Source organism: Buteo buteo, chromosome 4 (genome assembly GCF_964188355.1).
Source record: "Buteo buteo chromosome 4, bButBut1.hap1.1, whole genome shotgun sequence".
NCBI classification, from domain to species: domain Eukaryota; kingdom Metazoa; phylum Chordata; class Aves; order Accipitriformes; family Accipitridae; genus Buteo; species Buteo buteo.
Genome location: NC_134174.1, coordinates 48,643,647 through 48,670,712, shown reverse-complemented (window position 1 = coordinate 48,670,712; position 27,066 = coordinate 48,643,647). Strand labels below are relative to the sequence as shown.

Here is a 27,066-nt window from a genome sequence, read left to right as displayed (position 1 = left end):
TGAATTGTGTGTATGTGGGTGCAGTTCCAAAATGGTTCTAATCTAACTTGAGCATCCTTGGCAGGTGCTGAAGGGGCTGGGTCTGGTCATCCAGAGCAATGAGTTGGAACAGAACACTGGAAAACAAAATTTTAGTGCTAGAATAAGGAAGGCAGTAGCTAGAGACAAGTAGTAAACTAACAGCCTGCACATGCACTGGATTAAACCAATTAGGGAGCTGGAGTCTGAGGTAAAAGCAGCTTATTACTGCAAGAACAAACCTAGTAAGAAGATGGGCTCCTCTTTGTGGGTGAGGCTCAAATTGCATCTGCTGCCAGGATGGCAATAACACAGAGCAAAATCTTTCCTTTATGCTGTATAAAAAAGGCTGAAGACTATTACACAAGCTCCAAAATTATCTGTCCACACTCCATTTTGTTGTAGCAAAACAGGATGGCCTTGCAAATGCTATCTCCTCTTGGCAGGCAAACTTTTTTACTCCTCTTTGTTGGGTATTGGGACAGGCTGTGAATCTGAATGTTCTACCTGCTGTAAACAGCAAGATTCATGTCTGAGAACATGAATCCTATCTGTACACAGATGGCACTTGTAAGATACAAGATAGAATAATGGCCTGGTTTTCAAACTTCCTCTCATGGCCTTGATGCTTGGGTAGAGTCCATCTGAAATAACTCAGAAGCTGTAATGCTCCCAGTCCTTGGACAATTTTCAGAGAGTACATAATGGGATGCTTCTACTCTGTCTGAGAGTACTCAAACTGGCAAACTTAAGCACACAGCAAGAAGCTCAGAGGTAAATGGATTTCAGTGGATTTCATTCTGTTTCAGAGATCAGATCATGATCTGCAGCAGAGCAGAAAAAGACTGGTGCCCTCAGAACAATGGGAGAAAGATAAATCAGCAGACTTCAGTAATGCAGAAAAGGAATTAACTGAGATGGGGAGGAAGATGACAGGAAGGAGAAAAATGACCTCTTCTTTTGGAAGACTGCACAGAACGTGATCTCTTATATACAGATACCATAAACAAAAAGCTCAACTTCACTCAAACACAGGTCACAATTCCAGACTCATCAACATTTTCAGTTTAGGCTATGGTACTGCAGAAAAGGAATAATTCAGGGTTCAGAAGCATGTGTCTCCATACCATACTGAACCCAGAATGTCTCTGTAAATACTGTGAAAATGTATACCCCTGCTTTCAAAACACTTTGCTTTTTGGTTACTGTTATATTTTTAGTCTTTGTATTCTCTAGCTTGTAGTCTTCCTGAATAGCATTAGGAACTCTGGATCTTATTTTTGACTGGTCCTGTGAAATAGTTCCTTACCACTAAGGGATATCTGTTCAAGACAGAAACTGATCATGTGCCTAAATAGTTGGTTACAAAGCTTGTTCTACATTGCACTATAATTGACTGTCTGCATAAATAGCCCATAAGCAGGTCCCAGTAGCTTTAAAATATGGGTAGATGTTAGGAAAAAAAAATAAAAAAAATTCAGCAGTCAGTTTCAGGTGAGTTTGGAGGTAAACTACAAAATGAATGAGTGCTGTAACAGACAAATTGTCAACCTAGCTATGGTAAGTACTTAATCGAAATCCCACTGTCTAAAGATGATGAGGGAAGAGGTATCCCTTGTTCTCAAACTAGTATTTTGGGTGTTAAGCTCTGAACTTCTACATACGGCATCTTCCTGGGCTTCACAAGAACATCGGCTCGGTTACAACCCAATCTTGCACGTGCTCCTGGGCAGCCTGTTGACACCTGTGCATTGTCTGATGGGGAGCACAAGACCTCAATCAGTGTTGCACAGGTTTTGGTAGCCAAGAAAGAAGAAAGTGGGACAGGTGCAGCTCAAATCATGCAGAGCCCTCTTACCTTTTTCCCAGTAGATATAATTGTTACTGCTCTTCATGTAAGTGCCTTATGGGCTTTGTGACTCCTTTAGTCTATTTGCACAGTGACATTAGCAGCTTTGGCATGTAAACTGTTGTATAAAGTATGTTACTGTGGGTCCTATTCTAAGAGGGCATGTGGCAGTCAATTAAAAAAAAAGTGTAACCAACAGGGTTGTCTTCCTGGGGAAGGAGAAAGGGAAGCAGAGGTGGAATAAAACACTGGAGTGTAAGTCCTAGGGTCCTGTGTTGCTCACTGGAGCACATGTGGTCAAGACTGACACAAGCTGAGGTTTGCCTTGCCCCTGCAGACAGCAGAACTGGGCCCTACTGACAAGCTATGTGCTCATTCCATAATCTGAAATGAGGAACTATGGAAGCTCTGACATGCCCTTTATGTTACGGGGAAATAGAGCATGGAGACATAGGATGTTCATAGTCACTTGTGGAAAGAGGCGACTGAACAAATGTACCCATAAAGATTATGAAGCAGTGCTCCTAGGGAGAGCTTATACTTGCAAGTGTATCCCTCTCAGTTATTGTCTGTGGATTTGCCAAACTCTTCCTTGTTTGAGCCCAGTCCATATCAGTCTCTCCTTCCAGCCACAATCCTGCCTATTGGCTAATTTAATAACTTGAAGTTCTTAAGGACCTTTTATTTTACCCAAACCCCAGGTTGAGGACTGGGTCTGCTGTGATGTGGGTGCAATGGAAGTATAGTGCTGGGTTAGGCTGGGTAGCTGTTGGTTCTTGTAGTCCATAGGTTGGGCAGGCTTCAGTGAGCCATATAGGTTGAAAGATCATCAAATAAGACATTGTCCTAGAAAAGAGAGTGTTCAGAAAGATTTTTTTTGAGTTGCTTTTCATTTCTTTCCCATGTTTTTTTTGAATGTTAATTCTTTAAGTTTCCATCCTCAAAGAAGAAAATCAGTCACATCAATTTCTGATGTTTCATCTGATTTTATTTTAGCTTTAAGATACAGCTGTGCACAGATAACAGAATATACTCTCTGGCACTGAAGCATGACTAGAGAAGAATTAACAGCTATTGAGGATGCTAAAAAATGTCAGCTTTAATTTCTGATCTCAAGGAAGGAACAAGTCAGTTCTTTCTTCATGGGGAAGCAGAAGGCAGAGAAAACAAGGGAGTCTTTTGTGAGTAGACATTCAGTTTTATTATGCGTTAGGTTTTATGAGTAGATTTCACTCAACAGCTACATTTTTCAGTGTTTCTGAATTTGTGAGAGAGAGAACCCTTAAAACAAAAAAAAGGAAATATCCCCCAAATCCACAATCCTGCTCTGTTAGCCCACCCAGTTATGGACTGGGCATTCTTTTGAGTGATCGTCTTTCTCCGCTACTTTATAAGTGCAGGTCTCCTTGTTGAAAATACTTACACACTTCTCTTCATTATAGCCAGCTGGTGTTGCAAAGCTGCCATTGGGAAAAGAAAGACAGAGGTGATGACAGCAAGAAGTGAACAGTATCCATTTCAGATGGCATCTGCACTTTTAATATGAAGAGGCTATACTGAGGAAGCGTTCAGGAGCAGAAAAGGGAGCTCACACAAAGCTCCCAGCTCAAATGTTATTTAGTCGCTGCTTAAGCAGGATGAGGGGACAGTTGTAGTTTACTGATCTGATTTACACTCAGGGGATGTTTGTTGTGTTTATTTGCTATGCCAATGTCATTGCTTTTTCTTTTCAACCACAGTATGGAACAAGAATTGCACGAGTGGTTGGGTGTCACTATAGGAAAAATTACAGGCAGGCCAGTATACCTTGAGCTGCTTCTCAGAGAAAAGAGGTGCAGAGTGTGGCTTTGGGAAGATCTGGATTAGGACCAGTAGAAATTTCTTACGTAACTGTGTGTTCTCTCTTGAATCAGTATCTTGCCTGCAATTTTAGCCCCAAGAAGAATTAAGTCTTCTTTTTTTTAATTAAGAATAATTTGTTAAATATGAGCTATATTAGTCAGAGGAACTTCTTGCGTGCGCAGTGACAACAGTGTTGGGTTTTGTGATATGAAGTGAGTGAGAGAAGGGTCAGGACTGTTTCTCAGGGACCCCTGTGTGAAGGGAAGAAGTGGTTTGTGCTGTATCATGGCAGTGGAGGAAAAACCCCACTGCTGCGCTGAACTCATCTGGAACAGCAGTCAATTCCATCCCTGGAACAGGAGCAATCATGGCAGTTGTCAGTTGTCCAGTGGGAATCGAATTCATGCAGCTCTCCTTTTGAGTCAGGCAGCCTGAAAACGTAGTGTGCAAATAGCCTTCAGTGTCAGACCTATTACGCTAACAAGGCTACTGCTTGTACAAAATGGGTGGGATCTTTGTTGGCTCTTTACATTAACATCCCTGTCTGGCAAACACGGAGGTTCCTGAACAGAGCAGCACTGCTACCATTCTAACACATGGAGAAGGGTATCCTGAATCACTCTGTTTCCTGTGGTTCTCAGCAGCATCAGGTTTCCCTGAATAGCTCATCTTTAATTACAGGAATCAGAGCACCCAGCAGAAAGACAACTAGGCACAGACCTGGTCAGAATTAAGAAAAGGCTTTGACTTCCCCTGTCATTAACACCAACAATTGTTGACTCATCATTTAGAGCAAGACTAGATCTGCCTGGAAAACTTTTCCTAATCCTCAGCTGCAGGAAGAAAGCACACATTGTATATAAAGTTCCTGTCCAGCAGTCACAGAATAGACTTCCTAAATAAGTGAACTGGAAAGCAGGATTTTTATGAGGATGAGACAAGATGGAATGGAGGGTTTGGGGGTTCTAGGCTGTGTCTTTGCCTGTAAATATGTTCTGTTTCTTTGGCAATGGTAACTCATTTTTCTAGTAGTAGCACTAGCTTTCCCAGAAAAAGCTGTATTTTGGGGCACTTGGTTTATTTTGCATACTGGCACACATCAGCTCTTCTTGTATTCAAATAATTGCATGTTTCTTTTTTGAGCACTTATTTTCCTGCAGCTCCATTCATCTGTAGACTCATAGACTAGCTGTGTTCAGGAAGAGCAGTCCCAGAGTCAAGGGGAGCAGCCATTCTGTTCTTAAGAATTTGCCTTGGGATAGGGAAACAATGAGTAAATCGATCAGTGTGCTGAATACTTGCCAATCAGTTTCCTGCTTTATACTGACTACACACATACATAGAGAAAGGCCCTTCTCCTCCTTTCTCTGTATTTCTAAATACACTGCCATTGTGAAAATATGAATTATTACTTCATGCAGATGGATAAACTAAGCCTATGCTACTTCCCTGGACAAAATTAATTTGTAATTTGGTCTCTGTGATGCTCCTCAGATAAACTCTTCTTTTTTTATAACATATTATAAATTCCCTGCTCTCCAAACCCCCTTCCCCCCCCCCCCCCATTTCCTAGTGGTTTCTCTCCACTGTTTACACTTAGTTCTAAATTGTGATTGATTGCACAGAATGGGCAAATCAAATCAGGCAGTGCTTGTGGTGATGTCTGTCAAGTTGAGGACAGTTGACTTCTTACCTGCATGCTCACCGTTAGACATCTCTGGCTTCAATGGCTGAAAGAAACAATAAGCATTGGACAGTGGCATGCTAATGGCCAGAACAAGGCGGCAGGCCAAGATGGTTTTCTGAACAAGAAAGCAGAATTCAAACAAATACTTAAGTAACTATTAAGATGTCTTGATGATAAATACTACCATTAGAAATGGGAAAATACATTGTGGTTTCAAATCAAAATCCAATTGTCTTTTACAGTTTAGATATTTTAACATGCAATCAGGAATACTGAACCATTTCGAAGAAGCAGAGGCAGAGCATCGTTTGGGAGGGGAAAAAAGTCTTTCCAAGCTGTTAAAATCAAGCATTGCCTGCTACAGGACTGGTAGACCCAGATACTGTTTGTGAAAGAAGTATGTTCTATTCCTTTCCCCTCCCCATTCATTTTTCTTGTCGTTATTTTCTTTGTAGGATTGGTCACCAACTGTCTCTGTCACTAACCTCACTCATAATTGTAAAAACTTCTTCACTGGAGTCTAAAGAACCCATTGGATGTTTTACCCTAATATTGAAGGATTAGGAACAAGCTGAAGAACTTTTTAGCTAAAGTTGAACACTCAAGACTTGGTCCTCCTTTGAGCAGGATGTTGGACCAAAGGACTTGCAGGTGTCCCTTCCAACCTAGATAATTCTATATTCTCTGACCTTTGTCAGCAGCTTTTTCTGAAAGTTCAGCTTAAATTCCTCAGCTAGTCTCTTATCATTCAATATTAGCTTGAAATGTTTGAAGGGCTTTCATTGGGGATATGGAGGAAATAAGTGCAAGAACTCTAGGATGGAATTAGCTGTGATGAATTTAAAATCTTGGTAATAGAGGAAAGGTAGACCAGGAGTGAACAATGACACACACCCACACATTGTATATATGTGTGTTTGTTTTGGACAGAGTAGAACTGGTGACTTATAAAAAGAAGTTATACCTGAGAGATGAGAAGAGGAAAAACTAGCATTTTATTTTGCAGAAGAGGTTAAAACCCACAGAGCTGCAAATGAGTAAAAATCAAGATCATGTTTTAGAGTTTAACTAAATGTTCAGATGTTATCCAGACTTTTCACAAATACGAAGGCCAGTTCTAGGTTGAGACACAACAGAGCTGCTTTCTACCAGAAAAGAGATTATCTCCAAACATTACATATAAGTGAAAACAGGTTATAATAAAAAGCCTTAGCTGGAGTCCTATTAGACATCTCCTGCCATATACATGCTGATATATTTTACCCAAGGTTCTTACCTGCCTGTGCCTATCTGTCTGACTATTGCTCTCAAAACACAGAATTTACACTTTCTCCAAGTTGCTTAGATCTGTGAGTACTGAGATAAAACCAACAGAACCTCCTTTAAGATCTATAGCAACATACCGTGGCTTTTTACAGTATAAGATGTAAGGACTCATCATTCTTGCAGAATTATGAGGCTTCCAGTAAGGACATGGCCTGTAGGAAGCACATCTTCTCAGAGAAATTATATAGAGAGGGAATGTATGATACCAGTCCTTGAGCAGACTGAACATGCATGAATAACTCCAATGAGGTTTCTGCAAAATGACCTCATTGGGTGGATGTTATTAAAATAAGCCAATTGTATACAGGAACATTTGGTTCTAAAAGGCACTGAAGAAATAGGTGTGGCTTTTGTGCCACATTGGATCTGGAAGGCAGTTATGGGAGGTACTTTGAAAGAAATTTCAAGCCTGGAAGGAATATTTAGCACTCGCCCTGAGAAACCCATTAGAGACATTGTGGTTGTCACTCACAACGAAATTTGCATGCTTAGTTTGAACCATCTAGGTTTTAAAAGAGAGGAACTTTGAGTAGTCATTCAGCTTGCTTGTTCACCAGCTGAAGACGAAAGAAGGCTCTTGTGGAAAAGGAGTGGTGGTTGGAAGTGTTACGTGTAAAGCAGAGTTTCTGTGGAGAGTGGCTGGCATCTGTAGGCCCTTAGAAAAGGGACCTAGATAACCATTTTCCTCCTTGTTCAGTTTTCCATCATGTGTAGAAGACCCATATGCTCAGGTCCTCTTTGAAAAAATAGACATCATATATTTACTTCATTAATCCTTGTGGCCACGGAGAAATGGTTCCTTTTCTGCAGAGACTGTACATGTCAGGCAGACACTTTCCAAGTGCTTAGGACAGTAATTTGATAGCAAAGGAGTTGAGTACAGTCCCCTTTTGCTTAGCTTTGATCTAGTTGCTTCAAATATTTCAAACTGTGTAGCCCTGGTAGGTGAAGAAGTCTTGCCCTTATTACCAGGGCTGCACAGTTTGCAATACCTCAACTAACTACTCTGACTGCCTAATTGTGTTGCCTTATTGTGTGGTTTTGGGAGTAGAGGTTGAAGTCCAAGCTGGGGTGGCTACTCCACATCTTCTATCAAAACTCCAGAGTTGAGAGCTAGCTCAGGAAGTCCATGTGAGAAAGCCAGCATTATTGCAATGCAGGTCACAGTGAGACCACTACTCACAGGGACATCTTAGCTGGCTTTCAACTCAGCAGATTGGGTAAATCGATTTTTCTTCAGTTACCAGAACTTTCTTCAGGATGGCAGAAAAGAGCTGAAGTGTTTGCAGGTGTTCATAGGTTTGATAAAGGTGCCCACAGTCAGCCCATCACTAATAAGTTAGATTTGGCAATGCTGATGTATATACTGCCCTGAAACAGGAGATGACTAACACCACAGCCACATGGCTCATGCCCTTGACTCCTAATCACTGGTAAACCAACAAAACATGTCAGCCCATGAGTACAGGCACTGGGAATTTCTTACTGGCATCAACAGAGTCCACATATCCCCTTTGGATCTCTCACAAATATGCATGAAGCCAATTTAACAGCATCACTGTGTGTCAGTGTTTCAGAGGAGGTGTTTCAGAGCATGTGCATTTTTCTATTAAAGGGGGAAAAAAGGCTCAGTAGGATAACAAAGTAATACACTGTGATCCTAGGCCAAAGCTGCCTTTTGTGTTGGTTGCAGCGAAGATGGGGAGAGTTCACTCTCTCCCTTCCGATGTCCTGCTCCTATGCTGCCTGACCTAACTGATTTACATCTGTGGGATGGCTAAGGATGGGCCCTAGCTTTGCATGCCTGCTCTTTGTAACATTTATGTGTTGAGAAATAACCATTTCACCTTGGCTGATGATACTGGAGGAAATACCAGAGAGTCCTGTTCAAGGTATTAGCTCCTCAGTGTCCTCAAAGGTAATCTGGAGCAAGTATTCCAAGATAGTTTGAAAGAAAAGGACCATCAAATCACACTGCCTTAATTCTGTTAATATTACTGAGCTATTTAATTTTTTTCATCTTGCATGTTTTGGAGTTTGCATGCAATACTTTGCTTGACAGGCATCCTGAAGAAGTTCTTGTATGTGAACAAAAGTCAGCAGACACATAGTGATTTGTGATGCTGGTGTACTGGAGTGAAACTTGTGGAATTTGTTACAGCCAAAACCCAGTCAACTTGCTTGTTTGGTGCTGAGTGACAGAGAATGCATTTGTTGCACAACTCCGAAACCCAAAAATCCAACCAATGCGCATGTGTGTTTTCTCTCTCTCTCAACTTTTCAGAGAAGCAGTGACCACCCAGCTGTTCCCATTGCAGAACCCTCCCTGTTTTCTAGGTGCAAGCTATGCCAGGTATGGAAAGAAGTTCTTGCAAGCAGCTTTCTTTGGAATGCAGCAGGGAGCTACGTGTCTAAGCCTGGGCAGTGTCTAGGGACAGTAAAGAAGCTCTTTGCATGATCTGTGATCTCAGGGGACCCTAACAAGATGCTGTGGTGCTGAAACCACTCAGAGCAGCAAACTCTATGTAGACAGTCCATTCATATATTGATTATTGAGGTCAGTTGTGGCCCATGTTATGTTGCGTTTCTTCATGTTGTTCATGTACAGGATGATAGGTGCCTTGCTTGTGTGGGGAACAGATATCTCCAACAGATACTGCTCTGTTGAAATCTCATGTTGTCTTCCCAACAGGTTTACTTCTTACTAACAACATTCTAAGAGTATCAGTGCTCTGCCTAATTCTGTGCCCTCTTTCCACTTATGCTGATGAACAAAGTATCGTGTTTCTTCCTAAGGCGGGGAAAAATCTTGGGGACTTTCCCGAAGGTTTACCTCACTATTTTACTTATTCATTCTTCAGCTTGGATTTTTGGTTACATCTCACTGAGGACTATAGAGATAATGAGAGTAAGACAAGATTATCAGCCTTGGTTCTTCTGTATTTTTCAGTGCTGGGCAATCAACAGAGAGAAATACAGCATGATTTCAGAGCAGTAATGTTATTTAAGAACACCAATCAACTGGCTAATATCTATGAAAAGCATTACTCTATGAACAACTTAAAGCTAGAAGAGATGCACCAGAATGAAAGCAGTCCAGGAACCTTGTTTCTTAACCTAGCATTTCAGTACTACCCTCACATTCTTGAGAGGGAGCAGCTTTCTGCAGGAGAGAGTAAGTGCAGGACTCCTTATAGAAGATAAGTTCATCTATCCAGTCATTAAAACCAGTAGACTGACTACCGTTGAGAGGGGGAAAGCAAGAGGAAGCGTGAGGCCTATCAGCTCACAGATCATAAGTAAACACAATTTTACAAATAAATTAATCTTGACCTTAAACTGACAATGCTGTGGGTAATATATTTTGGTTTTACAATTGTTAAACAAAGTCTGCCACATTTGCGTGTGAGAAAGGAGAACTGTTTTAAGGAAAAGCACAAGCAAACAGCACTAAAATATACAGTGCACTGTTGACACAGAAACATATTGTAAATGTGGCAGAAGGAAGTTTTACCTTGGTGGGAACATTTTTGTTAACTCTGAGGTTCATATACCCACAAGCCTCAAAGTCTATGCCCTCAGATCTCTCCTGGCACAGGAATTAGCAAAGACTTTTATTAATTTTACAGGCAAGGGGCATGGATGGTATGAGCCACTTGTCCCAGGTAACATGTGGCATAGCAGAAATTTGAATTGACATCTCAATTCAAGCTGGGAGGCCCAAGCTGGAGACAACAATGTCATTTCTCCCCTGATCTGAACACCCCTGTCTCCTTCCATATGTAGCAGAGTCCCCATCCCTGGGCCAAATTTCAGTTTTAATTCAATACAATTTCAGTGGGATGAGAAACACTTCATTTTTTCCCCCATTTAGTTCTGTGGGTAAGCAAAGATCCTTCTTGCTAAGGCGCAAATGCATTTTTTAAAAACACTTGGTAATTCCTCAGCTCATCTAGAAAATCCTGTCAGGTCATGATCCCTAGATGAAGGATTAGTGCTAAGCAAGGGACATAGAGACAGACAAGAAGATCTAAAGAACCAACTGCAAATGCCAGGCTGTGTTTGCAAGGATGAGACCTCCATCTCTGCAGTGTGGGTAATACTGAGGAAGAGAGCCACAGATACTATAGCAGTGAGGACAAAAGTCCAGAGGCAGTAAAACAAAATGGATAAGGACTGACACAGCTAGCCAAAAAGAGATCTCCAATTCATGGGAAATGCAGTATTTCCTACACTTCTATCAACTCAAGCCATGTGGTAACAAAAAGATCTTAGAAATCTTCAGTGAACCAGAAAATGACAAAAAAGTTTACTCCAGAAATGAAAAAACACAGTGATTCCAAACACAGCTTGTTATCCCAACCCTGCAGCTGATTAGGCAAATGAAGATCGTAAGTCTATGAAAAGACTTTTTGATGGAGGTGTGACTTAGGGATTTAGCTATAGGAAGGGTGGCTGGTGGGAGTGTTGCTGTAGTTCTTGCCACCGGTGCCTCTGGCTTTGTGGAACTTACATGGTGCAATAGTAGATCCTGCTCTGGCCACACTGGCATTGGAATTATGCCTTTGGTCCTCCAGGTGGTACTAAATTTGTGCAGTCTTCCATCTTTAACACAACCTGCACATGCATGCACAAAATGAAAGGGGGCTTAACTTGTACTCTCAGTTACCTAGTTCAGTGACCTCTGAGCTTTTTGGGGGGAAAGTCAGTTAATTCTGTGTATACCCCATCTACACTGTATTTCTGCTCTATTTAGAGCACATGAGCTTTTTTCCATTCATATTAGTCACTTATTCCATGAAGATAAAATGCAGTGGTTGGTTATTATTGCTGCATGGACTCAGAATAGTCTAGGGTGGGGAGGGCAGCCACAGAATGCTTCAGCCAAATACATGGGATATCTTGGCTGTTGGGATCTTCTCTCTTTTTTTTTCTTCTCTGATGTTTTCCATTGCAATGTATAAAATCCTGCTTCCTCCCATCTGTTGTCCTACACCCCTCCTGTCTATTCCTGATGGGCAGCAACTAGAACAGAACAACATCAAGACAGCTGTTTTGGCTCTTATCTCTGGCATGTTTCACTAGAACTGTGCCTGGCCTGTTTAGTTCATAATAATAGTATGCATTATGTAGTGGTGTCAAGAAGGAAGCCCAGGAAACACTGCTGTAAAAAACCTGCAATATCTGGGACTACTTTTTGAAAGTGTTTTAACAGTTACTGAGAGCATACTTGTGCTAGGAGAATTGCTTTCCCCCTTTGAGAAAGCAAACAGGAATCACAGCACCTGAAAGGCTAGAACAGTTAACAGGCTTCTTGCGATTTTTTTCACAAAATGACAGCTAATATTTTATTTTTGTTATTCCTTCAAATGTGAAATAGGTTGCAGCTCAAATGTATATATGGTATTGCCATGGTGCTCTGATCACATACTTGTCAACAGATTGACTCCGAGTGCTATGAAATCTTAAGAATCTGAAATTTGGACTTATTTTCATAACAATGTTTTGTTTCTAAGGAGTTCTTGTATGGCCTGTCTGGTGTTTCCTGCAGGGTTGAATATAAAAGTGGTAACAACTTATTCTTCAGTGAAACAAGAAACATTTCAAATGAAACACAAAAATATTTCAGATTTGGACAGGTTCTGTTGGGATTTCTGAGGAAGTTACTGAGATTCGACTAGTAATCAACAAGCAGTTTCATTGCTGTGAAGGATGGAAAACTGAACTGGTACCTCTCTATGTTTCTGCCCTACACATTTCCCTCATCTTGGGTGGTACACAAATAATTAAAAGGATTCAGAACAGAGGGTGAGTGATACATCATCCTGCTTTCCTGCAGCTGGATCATCTCATGAATAAAAAAAAATTATATCTATCTTACCTGCGGCAATGCTGTTAAGCGTTTTCCCTCTCAGTAGACAGGCTTTCTGGTCTATAGCAAGAAAGATGCAAGATTCCTGAGCTTCATTGCTAAAGCTGTTTTACTTAGGGAAAAAAAGTAGTTTCAGTAGTGCCAGCTACTCTGGCAATAGAAAACCCAATACAGTTGGATGTTGAAACTAAAAGACCTCTTTTTTAAAACATCTGGAGGGAATTTCTGGGTCTCAGTGAAGCCAGACTATACTCTGGAGCCTCTAGATCAGTGCTCTCTACATTTCCTTGTCTGGTAAACTCACCAGAATTCATTTTCTTGCTTCTCCAGTGTCAGCTCTTGTTTGTGCTGGGCTGTTCAGATTCTGCTTCAAGTACATGTGTGTGGTAGGGGAGGTGCCCTTGCAGTGGAAGATGGGCTTCCCCACCCACAGATAACTCCTGGAAGGATGTGCTAATCACATTGGTCAAAAACGCTGGTTCTTTCCAGTCCCACAACAAATATATTAAGCATGAGATCCAAAGCCTGTGTTAGATTTCTTGTTTCAGTCACTCATGCTTTTACTGGTGCTGCCAGCAAATCAGAAATATTCTTGCACTGAGAAAGTTGTCTTCATCTGTAAGAAAATTGGCACCTAGATTCTACAGAAACTCTTGGGGTTCTAGGAGGTAATAAGGCTCCAAATAATAAATAAACAAATAAATAAATAAATGTCCAAATAAGGTATTAATTAGAGTGAAATTCTATTTAATTTAAAAGTGAACTAATTATCTGTAAATCACTGAAAATATTAATATTAATACTAATATTAAGAACATGAATGTGACATTATGAGATAATAAACTAATTTTCATAAGTTTTAGAAGAAAAATGTAGCCTTAATTTATAAGACTCTGGTAGGGAAAATCTTGGAATACTGAAATAATTCCAGTATCACATGACACAGTTCCAGACTACAACAAACTGGATATTAATCTTGATGTGTGCACTCCTCAGTGGTTTGAATTAAAAAATAATCCATGAGGAGCCTCCAAGTCACTTTCGTTAGCCATGAAAATGTTTATTTTTAAAATTAGGATTTAAAAAATAAATGAAACCAGATTTTTCTCAAGAAACAGTTTTGTGAGCTATTTAGGTAGGAAGTCTTTGGAGCTCCATGCTCAAAATTTTACTTCCCCTAAGAAGCTGCAGCTGTTTGTTCTGTAAGCAAGAACATTCCTTCAGGTACCAGTTGAAGCTGTGTTCTGTGTAATTTTGACATGAGCTGGCAGAAAAGGGGAAAAGTCATTCAGGACAAGTTTCAAAACTGTTCCTCTCCTGCAGGATATGAAAACTCTTTGGAGAAAACTTACCTTAGGACCTTAAGCAATGTGAGAACATTTATTTCCACAGGCTGCTGTGGAATGGTACAATTATATCAGCGAATGGAAGTCAGATTTTAAAAACACATATGCAAATTTTTATACTGGAAAAAGCTGAAGTGACTCTAATTCTGGCCCCTCATATTTTTTTCAGCCTTGCAGGAACCAATTGTACAGAAACACAGAGTTATTGACTGATATTCAGCCTGCAGTGCAAAGAACTTTAAAAGGCAAAATATGTAATACCAGTGCTTGCAAAATGCTTGGGTATTTTCCCAAAAGGAAGTATCTCAAGTGAAGCCATAAGAAAGTTTAAAACAATGTTCAGAGGCAAGTTACCAAAAACAAAGCCAGAGAAAACATACCACGTTCAACCCTTCTGATTTTACTGATGGTTCACAGAGCTTGAGACTGGTTGTCTTGAGAAGCAAGTACCCCTGCTGAATAAACACAGGCTGACAATTATCTTGGGCCAAGTGAGGATCCCTGCCCTAAGAGTGCTCAGCTGTATGTAACCTCATACTTTTACAAGAAAACAGACTTGTCATGATTATGGAGCATCGTTAAACAGTCCACTTGTCCTGAAAGATGTGTTTCTTTTCAAACCATACAACGATTAACTGTAGACTGTTGTGGTTTTTAATACTCAATTCTGGAGCAAAGAGGCCATGTAGAAGGAGCATTTTATAGGGTATTGTTGCCTGGTTTCCTACAAGTGGGCAGATTTAGGATATTACCAATTGCCAGGTGGGAGATTCTATTCTGAAGCCCATCACTGGCTGGACTTCTCTCCCCAGGGAATGTGGGGAATTTTTATACTGAAGAGACAGAAGGCATCTGCTTTTTATTAGTACCTCAAGCTCTGCTGCCATGAGGAAGCATATCTCCAGGGGGTGATCTAGATCTCTTTTTCAGTTTGCGCAAGAACCACTAATGCAGCACCGTGTGTGCAGACTTTCGGGGCTTGGAAGAGGACACCTGGCAGCAGGTCAGAGCGGTCAATGGAGAGGAACAGTCACTGCTATTGGGTGATGACACTGCTGAAAAGAAGAGGAAAAAAAAAAGAGGGAGAAAAATGATGATAGTCTTCCATCCTCACTGTTTTCTTCAGATGTCATAGTTGTTAGCAGCATGGGTCTTGCCAAAATTCCTGCAGCATTTCAAGTATGCCCTGAGTAGAAGCCATTGTACAGCGTGTCCCAGACAGTGCATCCCTTCCAAATGATAATGGATTTCGACACCTGGTGAGCTAAAATGTCTGCTCTGACCCTTGGCTAGAACAGAACCTGCAAAGCATGAGAGCAGCTTGTGCCAGGATACTGGTGCACAGCATGTAGGAGTAGTGAGGTGAACACATTCCTTTCTTAAAGGTGACATTACCCCATGTTATTACATAGAAAGAACCATCATTATAAAGTGTTCCTGGATGTTTCGTCTGGATTTATTGTATTCAAAAAAGCTCAGTGATACTAATGCAAGTAATGACAGAAATGAGACACTGTATCTTATTATGCATCTTGTATACTGAATTAGAACAATTAGGAGATTAGAAGTGAGCTGCTGAAGTACTGTCTCTTACAAGATCTCCCATGTCTTCAAGCTTCTCTGTGATGGCAAAGCAATTCCACTGTGCAGAGAGGTTCAGAGCAGGTGGGTTGTTAGCCCACACGAGAATAGAAGAAACACTCTTTTGAGGGGTCACTTTTCTGCACCACGTCGTAGTCACAGGTTTTCTTGTTGAAAACAACTTTACAGTTCTCTTTGTCATAACCAGTAGGAGTATGAAAGCTGTTATTGGCAAAGAGAAAGCAAATGTTAGATTGAGAGCAATAAAAGATTCAATACTTCAGGGGTTCAGTGATTGTAGCTTGAACTAATGCGGAGAGAGATCTCTGAAACTATGGCTAAGACCAGGCTAGCTAGCTTGAGTGCCACACAGGTATAGCTCCCAGGGCCTCCAATGATGCCTTGCTGCACTGTGCCGTGTAGATGCACCAGTATGCTCAGTACTAGCATAGGGATTTCTAGCACAGCACTTAACAGTGTGATTTGGCGTGTTTTATCTCTTTTCCATTAATTTTTCATTATTGCCAATTTGCTTAGAATGTAGTAGCTGTTTCCTGATAGATTGAGTGTCACCTGAGAAAAGGCGATGATCATAATCAAGCCATTTTGGCCCTTTGAGAAGGTAGGATTAGAGAAAAGGAGGATGTTGGAGATAGATGCTTCAGAGCAGAGCCCTGTTACTCTAGAGTCAGCATATTCACTGGAGAAAAGCACTGCCAGAAAGGGATTCAGATTGCCATAAGCTCTTTAGAGGAGCTTCACTTAACTCCCTTGTGGAATGAATTCCTTCCTACCCCCACTTTTGCCGCTAAGACTTAATTGCAGTGTAAGAGGTATTCACAAGCTCTTCAAAATTAAAGGCAAGCACCAACTGGATGTGTCTGGAAGGGCCTGTGCCCACTCCCAGAAAGTGAGCTAAGGTAAATACAGCCAAGGATTCAAATGATCAAGAGCTGTATGTGGCTTGCCCTAGCTCTGTGACATGAGTGAGGAAAAACTCTCTTGTGCCCTTAGAAACTCATTTATCCCCAGCAAATGGAAAGCTGTGGTCTTCCTATGGGCAATGATGCTACCAAAAAGTTCAAACTTACAGGGAGCAGCAACGCATTGCATCTTGGCTGCAGCTGCATCTGAAGCAATTTTCTGTTCTCGCAATCTCTCCAAGGGGGTATAGTTTTCCATCCAGCATACAGCCTGCATAAGACAGCAGCAAAACAAAATATGTTCTTTACGCTTCCACATAAAGGCTGAAAAGTTTAAAAATTATTTCAAGTTTTCTGAAAATGTTTTTCTTGACAATAGTAAAGTAGAAGTCATTTTGTTCTCTGGGTTATTACCCGGACTATTTTGGGAGCCTGAACTTGTTTCTTCTGCACTTGTTAGAAACAGTTTCAGTGTGACAGATCTGGGATGAAAGAGAGCAACTAACCAGCCAGGCCTGCCACATGGCACCAGACTTTATTCAGAATTACTCTTAACTCCTGCATCGGCTCCATGTGCTGGAATAGCAATAGCAACCTACTACCAATAGCAATAATATTGCTGCAACCATACTTAGTCCAGGGGAAGACTTTGTTTTTCCCTACTTTTGGCAACTTGGTGCTGGAACCTCCTATTCGTGTCTTTCTGATATCTCCTCCCTCCCTTGTATTTTGAGCCTTTCCTGGCAGCTCCACATAGAGAAAAGCTACCACAGAACAATCAAGTGAGAGGACCTTCCCTATTCTTACCTTTGTTGGCGTTCCCTGGCTCGTTGAATTTAGAAAAGCAGTATGCATCACCCAGGGTCACTATGATGCCCATTGCAACAAGGAAAGCCAGAAAACTCTTCTGTAAAAGAGAATACAGAGCAATGGCATGAATTTAATTCCACTTTGATTATCTTTGTTTTCAAAAGCTAAGTCACTGAACCTGAAGCAAAAAGTAGAAATAATCTTATGTGTATATGAAAATGCTGGGAAAGGGCACTCAAGATATTTCACTGCATTGATGAATTTTTCCTTTAGGTGGGAAGAGACAAAATGATATGACATAAATGCATCAGCATCATCACTCCCTGCTGAAGTCTAATTTCTAGAAAACACAAAAAGCTTCAATAGTATTATATACTTGAAAGCCCTGTCAGACTCTTATTAGTGCTTCATTTATTGCCTTTGAGTCAGATTTAGCTATTTCTCCAGCAAATCACTCTCTGTAGCATCCCATTACTTCACTTTTGGGTACAGCAATTTCTCCAAATTTGGCAGAAGAGTGGAGATCTCAGACTTAATTATATTCCAGTATTTTGAAATAGGTGGCTGGGTAGAGAAGAGAGACACAAATTAGTATCTTAGGGCAAAATTCTGGTGCTGTACACTCTGCTTAGCTGCACGTCAGCCATCTTGTCAAACCATGCACACACAGGTCTGGACATGTCACTGTACACCCTTCCTTTTGCCTAGTGGTGGCGATGGCTAAACACCTGTAAGAGCTCTTTAGAGATGTCTGCTGTGACCTGCCAAACAATCAGGACTTTTTGGAAAAAACCTACATAACTTTGTAATGGCTGTTATACTGGGGTAGAGAGACGGAGAAGCATGAGAGAGCACAGGGTTGTTTTGATGGGTTGCTCAAGCTGGATAACTTAAGGCAAAAGTTTAGGAATGGACAGAGACCGAGAAGCAATGGAGGAAGTTATTTAAATTTTCTTGATAGCACTTGCAAATTAACATGAAAGAACTGTAAAATGAGTAGATCTTTCCAAGTTACTGTTCTGAACTCCAGAGGCTGTTGCTGCTTGAAATTGGGGTTTAAAATAGCAGTGAGAGACTTTGTTTTTAGGAAGCTCTGCTGTCTACCTTGGGTTACTTGAATCATGACTGTCAAAAACACTGAAAGGTCCTGAACCTTAGGCAGATGGGGAGGCAAGTAGAATCTCCTCTGTCTGCTGTGGAAAAAAACTTTCTATTTTAATACTTGATGTGCTGCTTTCTTACAGGGCTGAGGGACATTTATGGTTTAGTGAAAGGGAGGAGGAGGGTCTATGGAGTGATCTAGGAAGGGTGTAATGCTTAATTTCCATAGGCGTTCTGTGATTTGGAGTTTCTGATGCTTTGGGGTAGAATAGAGCCAGTTGCCATGCTGAGCACCATAGCCAGAATGAGGGAAGTTAAGAAGAAAGACTGAAGCTCTTAAACTGTGCTATTCTGTGGTGCCTGGCCAAAGGAAAATTGCCTAAGCAACTCCTGTTCTGTGAAGTTGTAGGATGTAACATTGCAGCTGGTCTCTCCTGAGGCTCCACTTGCATTCTGCATGGATCTGTGGGGCAGTCTGTGCTATGCAGCGATGCAGGGCTTTGTGAGCTCAGAGCATCATGGCTTTCCACAGAGGATCTCAACATGCTTGTGATACTGCTTGCTGTATATTAGTCATCTATCTTGAGTTTCGTGGTGGCTTTCCTCCAAATTGGTTCAGCTGTTTGCAACAGCATAGGCCTGTTCTACCAGAGGTCTTGCTGCTGTTTCTCATGTCTTTATAGAAAAGACTAAAATCCTTCTATTGCTGTGCTGGGCTGTCTTCTGTGAATGTTTTATCCTTTGTTTGCTCCAACATTTGTACTTATCTGGCTATTCCCAGAAATGCCAGTCAGATGAACTTTGGCATGCTCCTCTCTCTAAAGACCAAAGTTCTGGACCTCCCACTGAATCTAAACAGAAACAGAAGGGGAAGTCTGTGGTGTCTAATCCCTGTCTGAACTGGCTTTATACTGGAACAACCAAAGGATACATCAGCTAACCAACAGATAGTTAGCAGTAAAGGGCCCACATGAAAGTAGGCTGAGCACAGAGGGTATCAAACAGGTAAGAAAGCACTGGCAGAAACAGTATCCTTTATTAGAAATGACAGAGATTATTACTGTTACAGTGATGCCAAGGGCTCTTAGTTAAACATCAGCCTTGTGTTGTTCTGGGTGGTCTGTGAGCAAGGCACTTCAAGGAAATTTTTTTTTTTTTTTTCTTTTCTTGTGTGCTCTCTTAAAAAGGGGATGCCACCAGTCATCTTGGAGAACAGAATCTTCCAGACTGGATTTAATGGCCTTTGAAGATGGGTGAATTAATGTATTAATGTGGAATGAGGTACCAGATCATTTTGTTCAACTAAGTCTTGTCTGAGTATAGGCAAGCCCTCAGGAAAGCTTAGGCAAAGAAAGAAGTAGATGATAATTTCTCCCTTTATTTATGAATCTACATATAATACAGAAAATACAGCCTCTTCTGTAAAACTTATGCCATTCCTGAGATTCTCATCAAAGGTAGTAATTGACGTCTGCACCTTTGGGGATTATGTGAGCATAAATTAGAGGAAAACTGGGCCATAGGGCTTTGTCTATCTATTTAGCATTACCTAACTGTTGATTCGGATTCTGCAAACACATCTGGAGGCTTGAAGAGCTATAATAGGACACAACTTGATAGATCAAAAGAGAAATGTAGACAAAATACAGTGTATTATACTTTTCATTGTAAAGGGACTATATTTTAAACTGTATTTCACATCCATAGGTTTTTAAAGCATGGTCCTAAATGTTGACAAAATTCTGAATATTGTCACAAACATTTCTGAGAAAAGGATAACAGCAAGTGAAAGGTCAAGAGATATATGTGTACAGTTTCTTGCAAAGAATTACAAAACAAAGAACAAAATTCACAGTAATCTTCACAAAGGTGTCTTTGCATCTTGCAGTTTTTTAATAGAATATATTCACATTTAAAAATGTGTAACTAGGTGATTCGTTTAAATATCCTTCTTTTGCAGTTTTAAAGCAAATAGCTATCTGTAGCCTCATTAAATAAATAAATAAATAAATAAATAAATAAATAAATCTAAACATTTGACTTACCATTGTGGAATACTTGGCTTCCAAAGAGCTCCAAGTCTCCAGAAGAAGTCTGCAATGCTTTATGTGGAATCTGAGAGCAAATATTTTACGGTGCCTTTATATTGAGCAACTCAAATCAGGGGCGGGAGCGGGGGGGAGCTTGTTCAACTCAAATGTGGTTATGTTGAAATTTCTGAAGAAATCATTGAAATTTTACCAGCTGGCAATGAGAAAATGTTTGATTCTGTAGAGCACTGACCTGGGTAAAATGTTGAACCCAGAACTTTGTATTCTTGGAAAAATTACGATTAGAAGTGCCTTTCTCATGAAATACAAGTATTGATAGCTAAGCTGTAGGCAGTATTGTATGGTTAGGTGATTTATAGCTGTGGCAGGAATGTATGCTGACCATTTCTGCTATCAGTGGGCTGGAATATGCTTAGAGTAGAGAACTAGGTATTAATAGCTTAGGAAGTTTTTGCCAGATCTTTGCATACTTATGTTTAATGCTGCGATGTGCACTGCAAGATAGCCGACGGTACTTGGCCATTACCAGTATCAAAACCTCTTAACGTTCAGATCTTAGTCAGCACTGGATCACATTACAACATTATTCTTTCTTCTCAACTGAAATAAGGATTTCCTCTCAAATCAAAAGCCTGCTGTTGCTCCTGTGGGACTGTTCAGGCTTTGATGTGAATAACTGTGACGGAGTATATGATCACTTTTATATGTGCAAAATACTTTCACAAGCAGTGATAATTTTCAGAGTGCTAATCGAATACTCTGCTTTCTCTTGCTCCTGCAACCTCTTCTTAGAATGAATAACTGAGGCCCTACCTATGTTTCAAAAAGAAATACTTTGTTACAGATTCTGGTGAACAATTTGAAACCCATTCCTGTGGGAGATTTATCACCAGCTACAGGAAATTTGGCATATGGTTTTAAGATTACATTTAGAAACTCTGGACAAATAAATCTAATAAAATTTGGCTGTACTACAAGCTAAATAATTTTGGGCTTTTTTTTTTTTTTTTTTTTTTTTTAGATTAAACTAAACACAGAGTTGTATATACTTTGGAATGGTGGCAAGAAAAATTATCATTCATTTCCTCCTATGCACTATGTATTTCTGAGTACTAATAATAATTAGTATGGGTTTTGGATGTATTGAATCCAAAGAATTCATCAGGAGCAAAAAAATATAAGTACATCGCATGACATAATTCCATGACCTTCTTGGAGGAAATGCTGAAGTTGAAATCTGTGCAGGTTTGATAATCCTTTAGTAAGAAATACATAATTCATGAAAAGTTACTAAGCATTCAATTTTACAGACTATACACCTGACTTTTTCTTTTTTATTGTTCTGATGTGATCACTAAATGTTTTAAAACTTTCATTTAATGAAAATCATGTTTATGTCATTGAGAAATTTCATTACATTTCCTTTCTCATCCTTTGCTTCTGGCATAATAGATAATAGTACTTTATCATCAAAATCTTCCTCTTGTCTGTGCCTACAGAGTTTCAAGTCAGCTTGTAACTTCTCTCAGGTGAATACAGTGGTTTGGTCTTCAGTTGTATAGCACAGATTTCCTTTCATTCTTGTAACCCATTTCTGAACAGTCTCCAATCTGACAGTATCTCATTTCAAATCTGAGGATAGAACAAGGTATAAAAGCTTGTAAGTGTTGTTGAAGTGACCTCAGATACTATGAAGCACGTAACACCTTTCCTGTATATACATCCAGGGATCAGATCTGCTGTCCTAAGCACCATATTGTTCTAGAAACAAAACATTTGCTTTCCCTCCCTAAATTCTTCTCAGGGACACTGCTGTTAATATAGGTTTTATGTTTTACAGAGTTTTAAAAAATTTCTATTCCTACAAAATTAAAAAAAAAATTCTCTAAAACATGAATTAAGTAAGTATAGTTTATTTCACCATCAAGATGACTGGACTTTGTCATTATTTGTCACATTAAGCATTGTTTGCAAAATCTGTCAGCAATTATTTTGTATTTTCTCCAAGATCACTTGATATAAGTGTTTCATACAAGTGTAGAGAAACTATAGATTATGTGCACCAACCTATGGCTTGCACCATTTTTACAGCATTTTCTTCCCTTCACCTACCATGTCCAGGCTTTGCTATCCCCAGGTCACCCTGAGCTTGACAGGAAATTTTATGCTAGTCCTCTTATGGTTTTTGATAGAGAGCTCAAAGCAAGCCTGGTTTTGCTTTCAAAGCACTTGTTAGGCAGAACACCTTATTCTTCTGCCAATGAGTTCTTTATAAAGATGCTGGAGCCGTGCCAGCTGCACTGCTGATTGTCTGCTGGTAAGCTGGCACCCCTCTGAGTGCCTTTGAACCTCCTGCCTCAGGATATGCAGATCTTGCTTTAAAAGAATTTAGTCTCTTCCTAAGGTCTTAGATCTGGTTACATCTCCAGTGAGTTGCTTTTTTAATACACTTTTTTCCAAGAATTATTTCTTCCATAGCACTGCACTAATTCGCTTTTCACCAGTTGTCATACAGCACAAGGAGAGACAAAACTGCCTGACAAGCCCTCCCATGAAAAGTGTATCACCCTCGTGATCAGCTCAGCCATTTCTGATCATTTTTAATATTCCTATGAAGTTGATAGGTGGGTTATGAAAACACACAGCATTGAAGGTCTACCTTTTCTGAATGCAAGACTACTAAAAAGCAGAAACCATTTTTAAGGCTTTGTTAGTGGGACAGCTGCTAAGGATTTCATACTTAGACCTTTCCTAGTTTCCCAGTTGAATGCTGCTAAACATGTCTGGTCTCTTTCAGCTGCTGAGGAATAGTTTCTTCTGATGTGTTGACACCTGGAGAAATCTCTGAAAAGGTTATCCTGTCCAGCTATTATGGTATTATTTTTGTAGTAGTTAGAAATACTTTTCTAGGACCTTCTAAAAGGCAGGCTGATTTGGGATGATGGAAAGGAAGGTGATGCCATTTACCCTTGTCCTGTCCCCACAATCCTGCTTCATGACCCACCATCAATTTGCAACTCAAGGTAATCTATTGTTACCAGGCCATTTGTTGAGTGTGTTTTCAGAGCTGGAGAGAGAAAGAAAAGTCTCATTCCTCTGGTTTCATTTCCAGGCTATTTAAAAATCTTCTAGTTAAAATGATGTAAAACCTAGCCGATGCTCTTCCTTTACTTTAAGCATAGTAAACTTTATGCCAATTTACATCTAGCAATAGATTTAAGTAATTTGGTAATAGTAGTTTAAGTAAATTCCCTCTCAGCTAAATATAAACTGCTGGAGAGATTAATTTTAAGTGCAACTAAATTTTTTTGCACTGGCTTAAATAAACTAATTTAAATTCATTACTGTTAAGGAACTCAAGTATAAGCAAGAGTTTAGAATAATATTCTTGGAGGCAAATGCCATATTATAATCTGCTAGACCAGATTTGCCACTGTTGTCGTCAGGAGAGGCCACTTCTGCATATCAGGATTGAAGTATACTCTGCAGCAGCAGTCCATCAGCAGCAATTAAAGTCATGATCCTTAATAGCTTTAGAGGCAATGTTGCTCTTATGGGAATGAATTCTCCGAGCATGAATAAGTATACAGAGGACCTAGCAAGAATTCTTTGGTACACCTCTACAACTCCCCCGCAGCTTTATTCCCTTTGTAGCTGCCTTCAGCTTTTCATCTAAGTATGTACAATTCTGATGTACCCAGTTTCACATAAAAAGGAATATGCTTTTCCTTTTTAAATGTAAGGTTCATTTCAACCACACCAAGCTGAGTGGTGTGGTTGATACTCTAGAGGGAAGGGATGCCATCCAGAGGGACCTTGACAGTCTTGAGAGGTGGGCCTGTGCAAACCTCATGAGGTTCAACAAAGCCAAGTGTAAGGTCCTGCACATGGGTCAGGGCAATCCCAAGCATGGATACAGGCTGGGTGATGAATGGATTGACAGCAGCCCTGCAGAAAAGTACTTGGGGGTATTTGTGGATGAAAAACTGAATATGAGCCAGCAATGTGCACTAGCAACCCAGAAAGCCAGTTGCATCCTGGGCTGCACCAAAAAAAGTGTGGCCAGCAGGTCAAGGGAGGTGATTCTCCTCCTCTACTCTGCTTTTGTGAGACCCTACCTGGAGTACTGTGTTCAGATCTGGGGCTCCCAGCATAAGAAAGACATGGACCTGCTCAAGCAGGTCCAGAGGAGGGCCACAAAGATGATCGGGGGGATGGAGCACCTCCCTTATGCAGATAGGCTGAGAGACTTGAGGTTGTTTAGCCTGAAGAAGAGAAGGCTCCAGGGAGACATTAGAGCAGCCTTCCAGTGCTTAAACAGGGCCCACAGGAAAGATAGGGAGGGACTTCTTATCAGGGAGTGAAGTGATAGGATGAGGGGTAATGGTTTTAAACTGAGAGAGAATAGATTTAGATTAGATATTAGGAAGAAATTCTTTACTGTGAGGGTGGTGAGACACTGGAACAGGTTTCCCAGAGAGGTTGTGGATGCCCCATCCCTGGAAGTGTTCAAGGCCAGGTTGGATGGGGCTTTGAGCAACCTGGTCTAGTGGAAGGTGTCCCTGCCTATGGCAGGGGGTTGGAACTAGATGATCTTTAAGGTGCCTTCCAACCCAAACCATTCTATGATTATATCTTCTTTCTTGCCATCAAAAAAAAGCTTTCCCTTTCAGATCCTGCACAGCCAGAGGGCAGATGTCCTCATGGTGGATTAATATTTGAGAGAACAAGTGTTTTGCAAAGTTCACTGCCTATTCCATAGAATGCACATATATCAGGCAGATATATATTTCCACATAAGTCACACAGATAACTAAAGATCATATATGTTGGAAGTATAATTTTTAGCTTAAATAAGTTCGAAACCTACTGAGGAATGTTGGAAAACTGTTAACTTCTGCAGTCTTCAGATTAGATCTTAGGGCTTGGGTCAAGCAAAGCACTTACTTAAGTATATCCTTAGCTTTAGCCATGCAGGTAGTTCCATTGTCTCCAGTGGAGCCACTCCTTGTTCTCAAGCACACACATGGTGAAAGGCTTTGCTGGATCTAACCTGGAACATAAGTTCACTGTCATTCTGGCTCTGTGTTGCTTTACCAACTATGATATATATCAATCGATATGAGTTTAATTTCTTGACCTATTTACAAAAGTGGGAGGGTAGCACTATTTCACTAATCCTGTGAGTTTCATGTTTCAAAGTTTTGCTAAAGACTGAAGTAGAAAACCATGGGACTGTGATTTAGGAGCTTTTTTATTTTTTCATTCTGATACTGACTTGATGCATGACTTCAGATGGCTCCCTTAAGTGTGTCAGAGATTTCAAGTTTCAGAGCTTAGCCCTTAAGTGTGTCAGAGATTTCAAGTTTCAGAGCTTAGTACCTACCTGTAGAGGACTGCAGAACCCAGAGATAGAATGTAAAAGTCAACTTCCCCCGTTCTTTACACACTAGGCATTCCTACCCCACACCAAGGGAACTCCAGGGTAACAGCTGTCCTCCAAGAATATGATTTTACCGTGAGACATGAACTTTGGGGGTCAAAGAAGGATCAAACCCACATGGGGAAACCATAAGCCAACAACGTCATGTGTTTCCAAGTCCGGGTTCCTTTAGAGGTTTAGTAGTTCCGCTCTGGATTTTTTTTCCTCCTTTAGGATTTCTAATTCCCTGAACTGAGTTTATCAGCCTGGTTATTTTTTTCCTGCTTGCACAACAACTTATTGCAGTAAGTCATTTGACTCAATACATGGCAGCAAGGTATTTTAGGTGACGTGGGTGATCACAGTCTGTTTATTTCTGACCTACAGGTTATAATTAATTATTTTAAAGGAAAGCTGATTTTGAGTTCCCTGAAATGAATAAATACACTGGTAGGCAAGTGGTGTGTTCTGTCATTGCATTAATGAGCAATGAATCCCAAGCAGGAGGGGAAGTGCCTCTGGGGGCTTCAGGCTCCTGTGCTGATCCAGTGACAGCACATGTGTACTTATTTTTAGCTGCAGACACACCTTTCTACACTGTGCACCAGAGACTGAGGCATCCTCAAGGCCTGACTTCACCCATCACCCCCAAATCCTTCTGGAGCCTGCAGATGGCACAGGTGCTGGGACTATCTCTTGGAGGCTGGGGAGTTCTGGTAATTGCAGGGCTCAGACAACCACACTTCTCTGTATCTGTACCAAGCCATACAACACAACCTGGGCTTGAGAGTGAGGAGTGGCAGGGAAAATGAAGAACAATGCACAAACTGTGTTGCGGTTCCTTCTTGCGTGATACATGATACAGATGATCTTTTAATTGTGATTTGACTTTTTATTTTGTTTGCATCCTGGTCTAAAGTTATAAAAATATATTTACTTTCTGTCAGCTATTGGGAGAGCTGGCTGTGGTATTCTCTTTCAATTTTTACCTTGTAAATATTTGTGAGTTTAACCAAGTGCTGTGTCTGTTTAAGCTTTTGTTAGCCTTTCCAGTGTGAGGCAACAGAAAGCAGTACTTCTGCCAAAGTTTTTACCCACAGGAAAAAAAATTACCCAGGCTAGCTGTATGGCATATCATTACCCAGATTATCAAGAAGAGATAATTAAATTTATATTGAATGTCATGACAAGACTAAGCCTTTGTCTGCTGTAACTGTAATTTCTTCACAGACAAATGC

At 40.5% G+C, this 27,066-nt stretch overlaps 2 protein-coding genes across 2 annotated transcripts; both read right to left on the bottom strand.

Annotated features, from left to right (window-relative positions):
- Window positions 1-3,197: 3,197 nt before the first annotated feature.
- On the bottom strand, window positions 3,198-5,929 carry LOC142030486 (beta-microseminoprotein-like). Its single transcript, XM_075026723.1, has 4 exons — window positions 5,882-5,929; window positions 5,403-5,511; window positions 4,039-4,123; window positions 3,198-3,330 (listed from the first exon to the last, which is right to left on the bottom strand). The coding sequence occupies exons 1-4, from the start codon at window positions 5,927-5,929 to the stop codon at window positions 3,198-3,200; spliced, it is 375 nt and encodes a 124-aa protein (XP_074882824.1).
- A 9,445-nt stretch (window positions 5,930-15,374) lies between these two features.
- LOC142030646 (beta-microseminoprotein-like) lies at window positions 15,375-20,521 on the bottom strand. The gene is made up of 4 exons (XM_075026919.1): window positions 20,401-20,521; window positions 17,252-17,351; window positions 16,613-16,715; window positions 15,375-15,743 (listed from the first exon to the last, which is right to left on the bottom strand). Exons 1-4 carry the CDS (start codon window positions 20,401-20,403, stop codon window positions 15,614-15,616), a joined length of 336 nt encoding a protein of 111 aa, XP_074883020.1. The 5' UTR covers window positions 20,404-20,521; the 3' UTR covers window positions 15,375-15,613.
- Window positions 20,522-27,066: the final 6,545 nt, after the last annotated feature.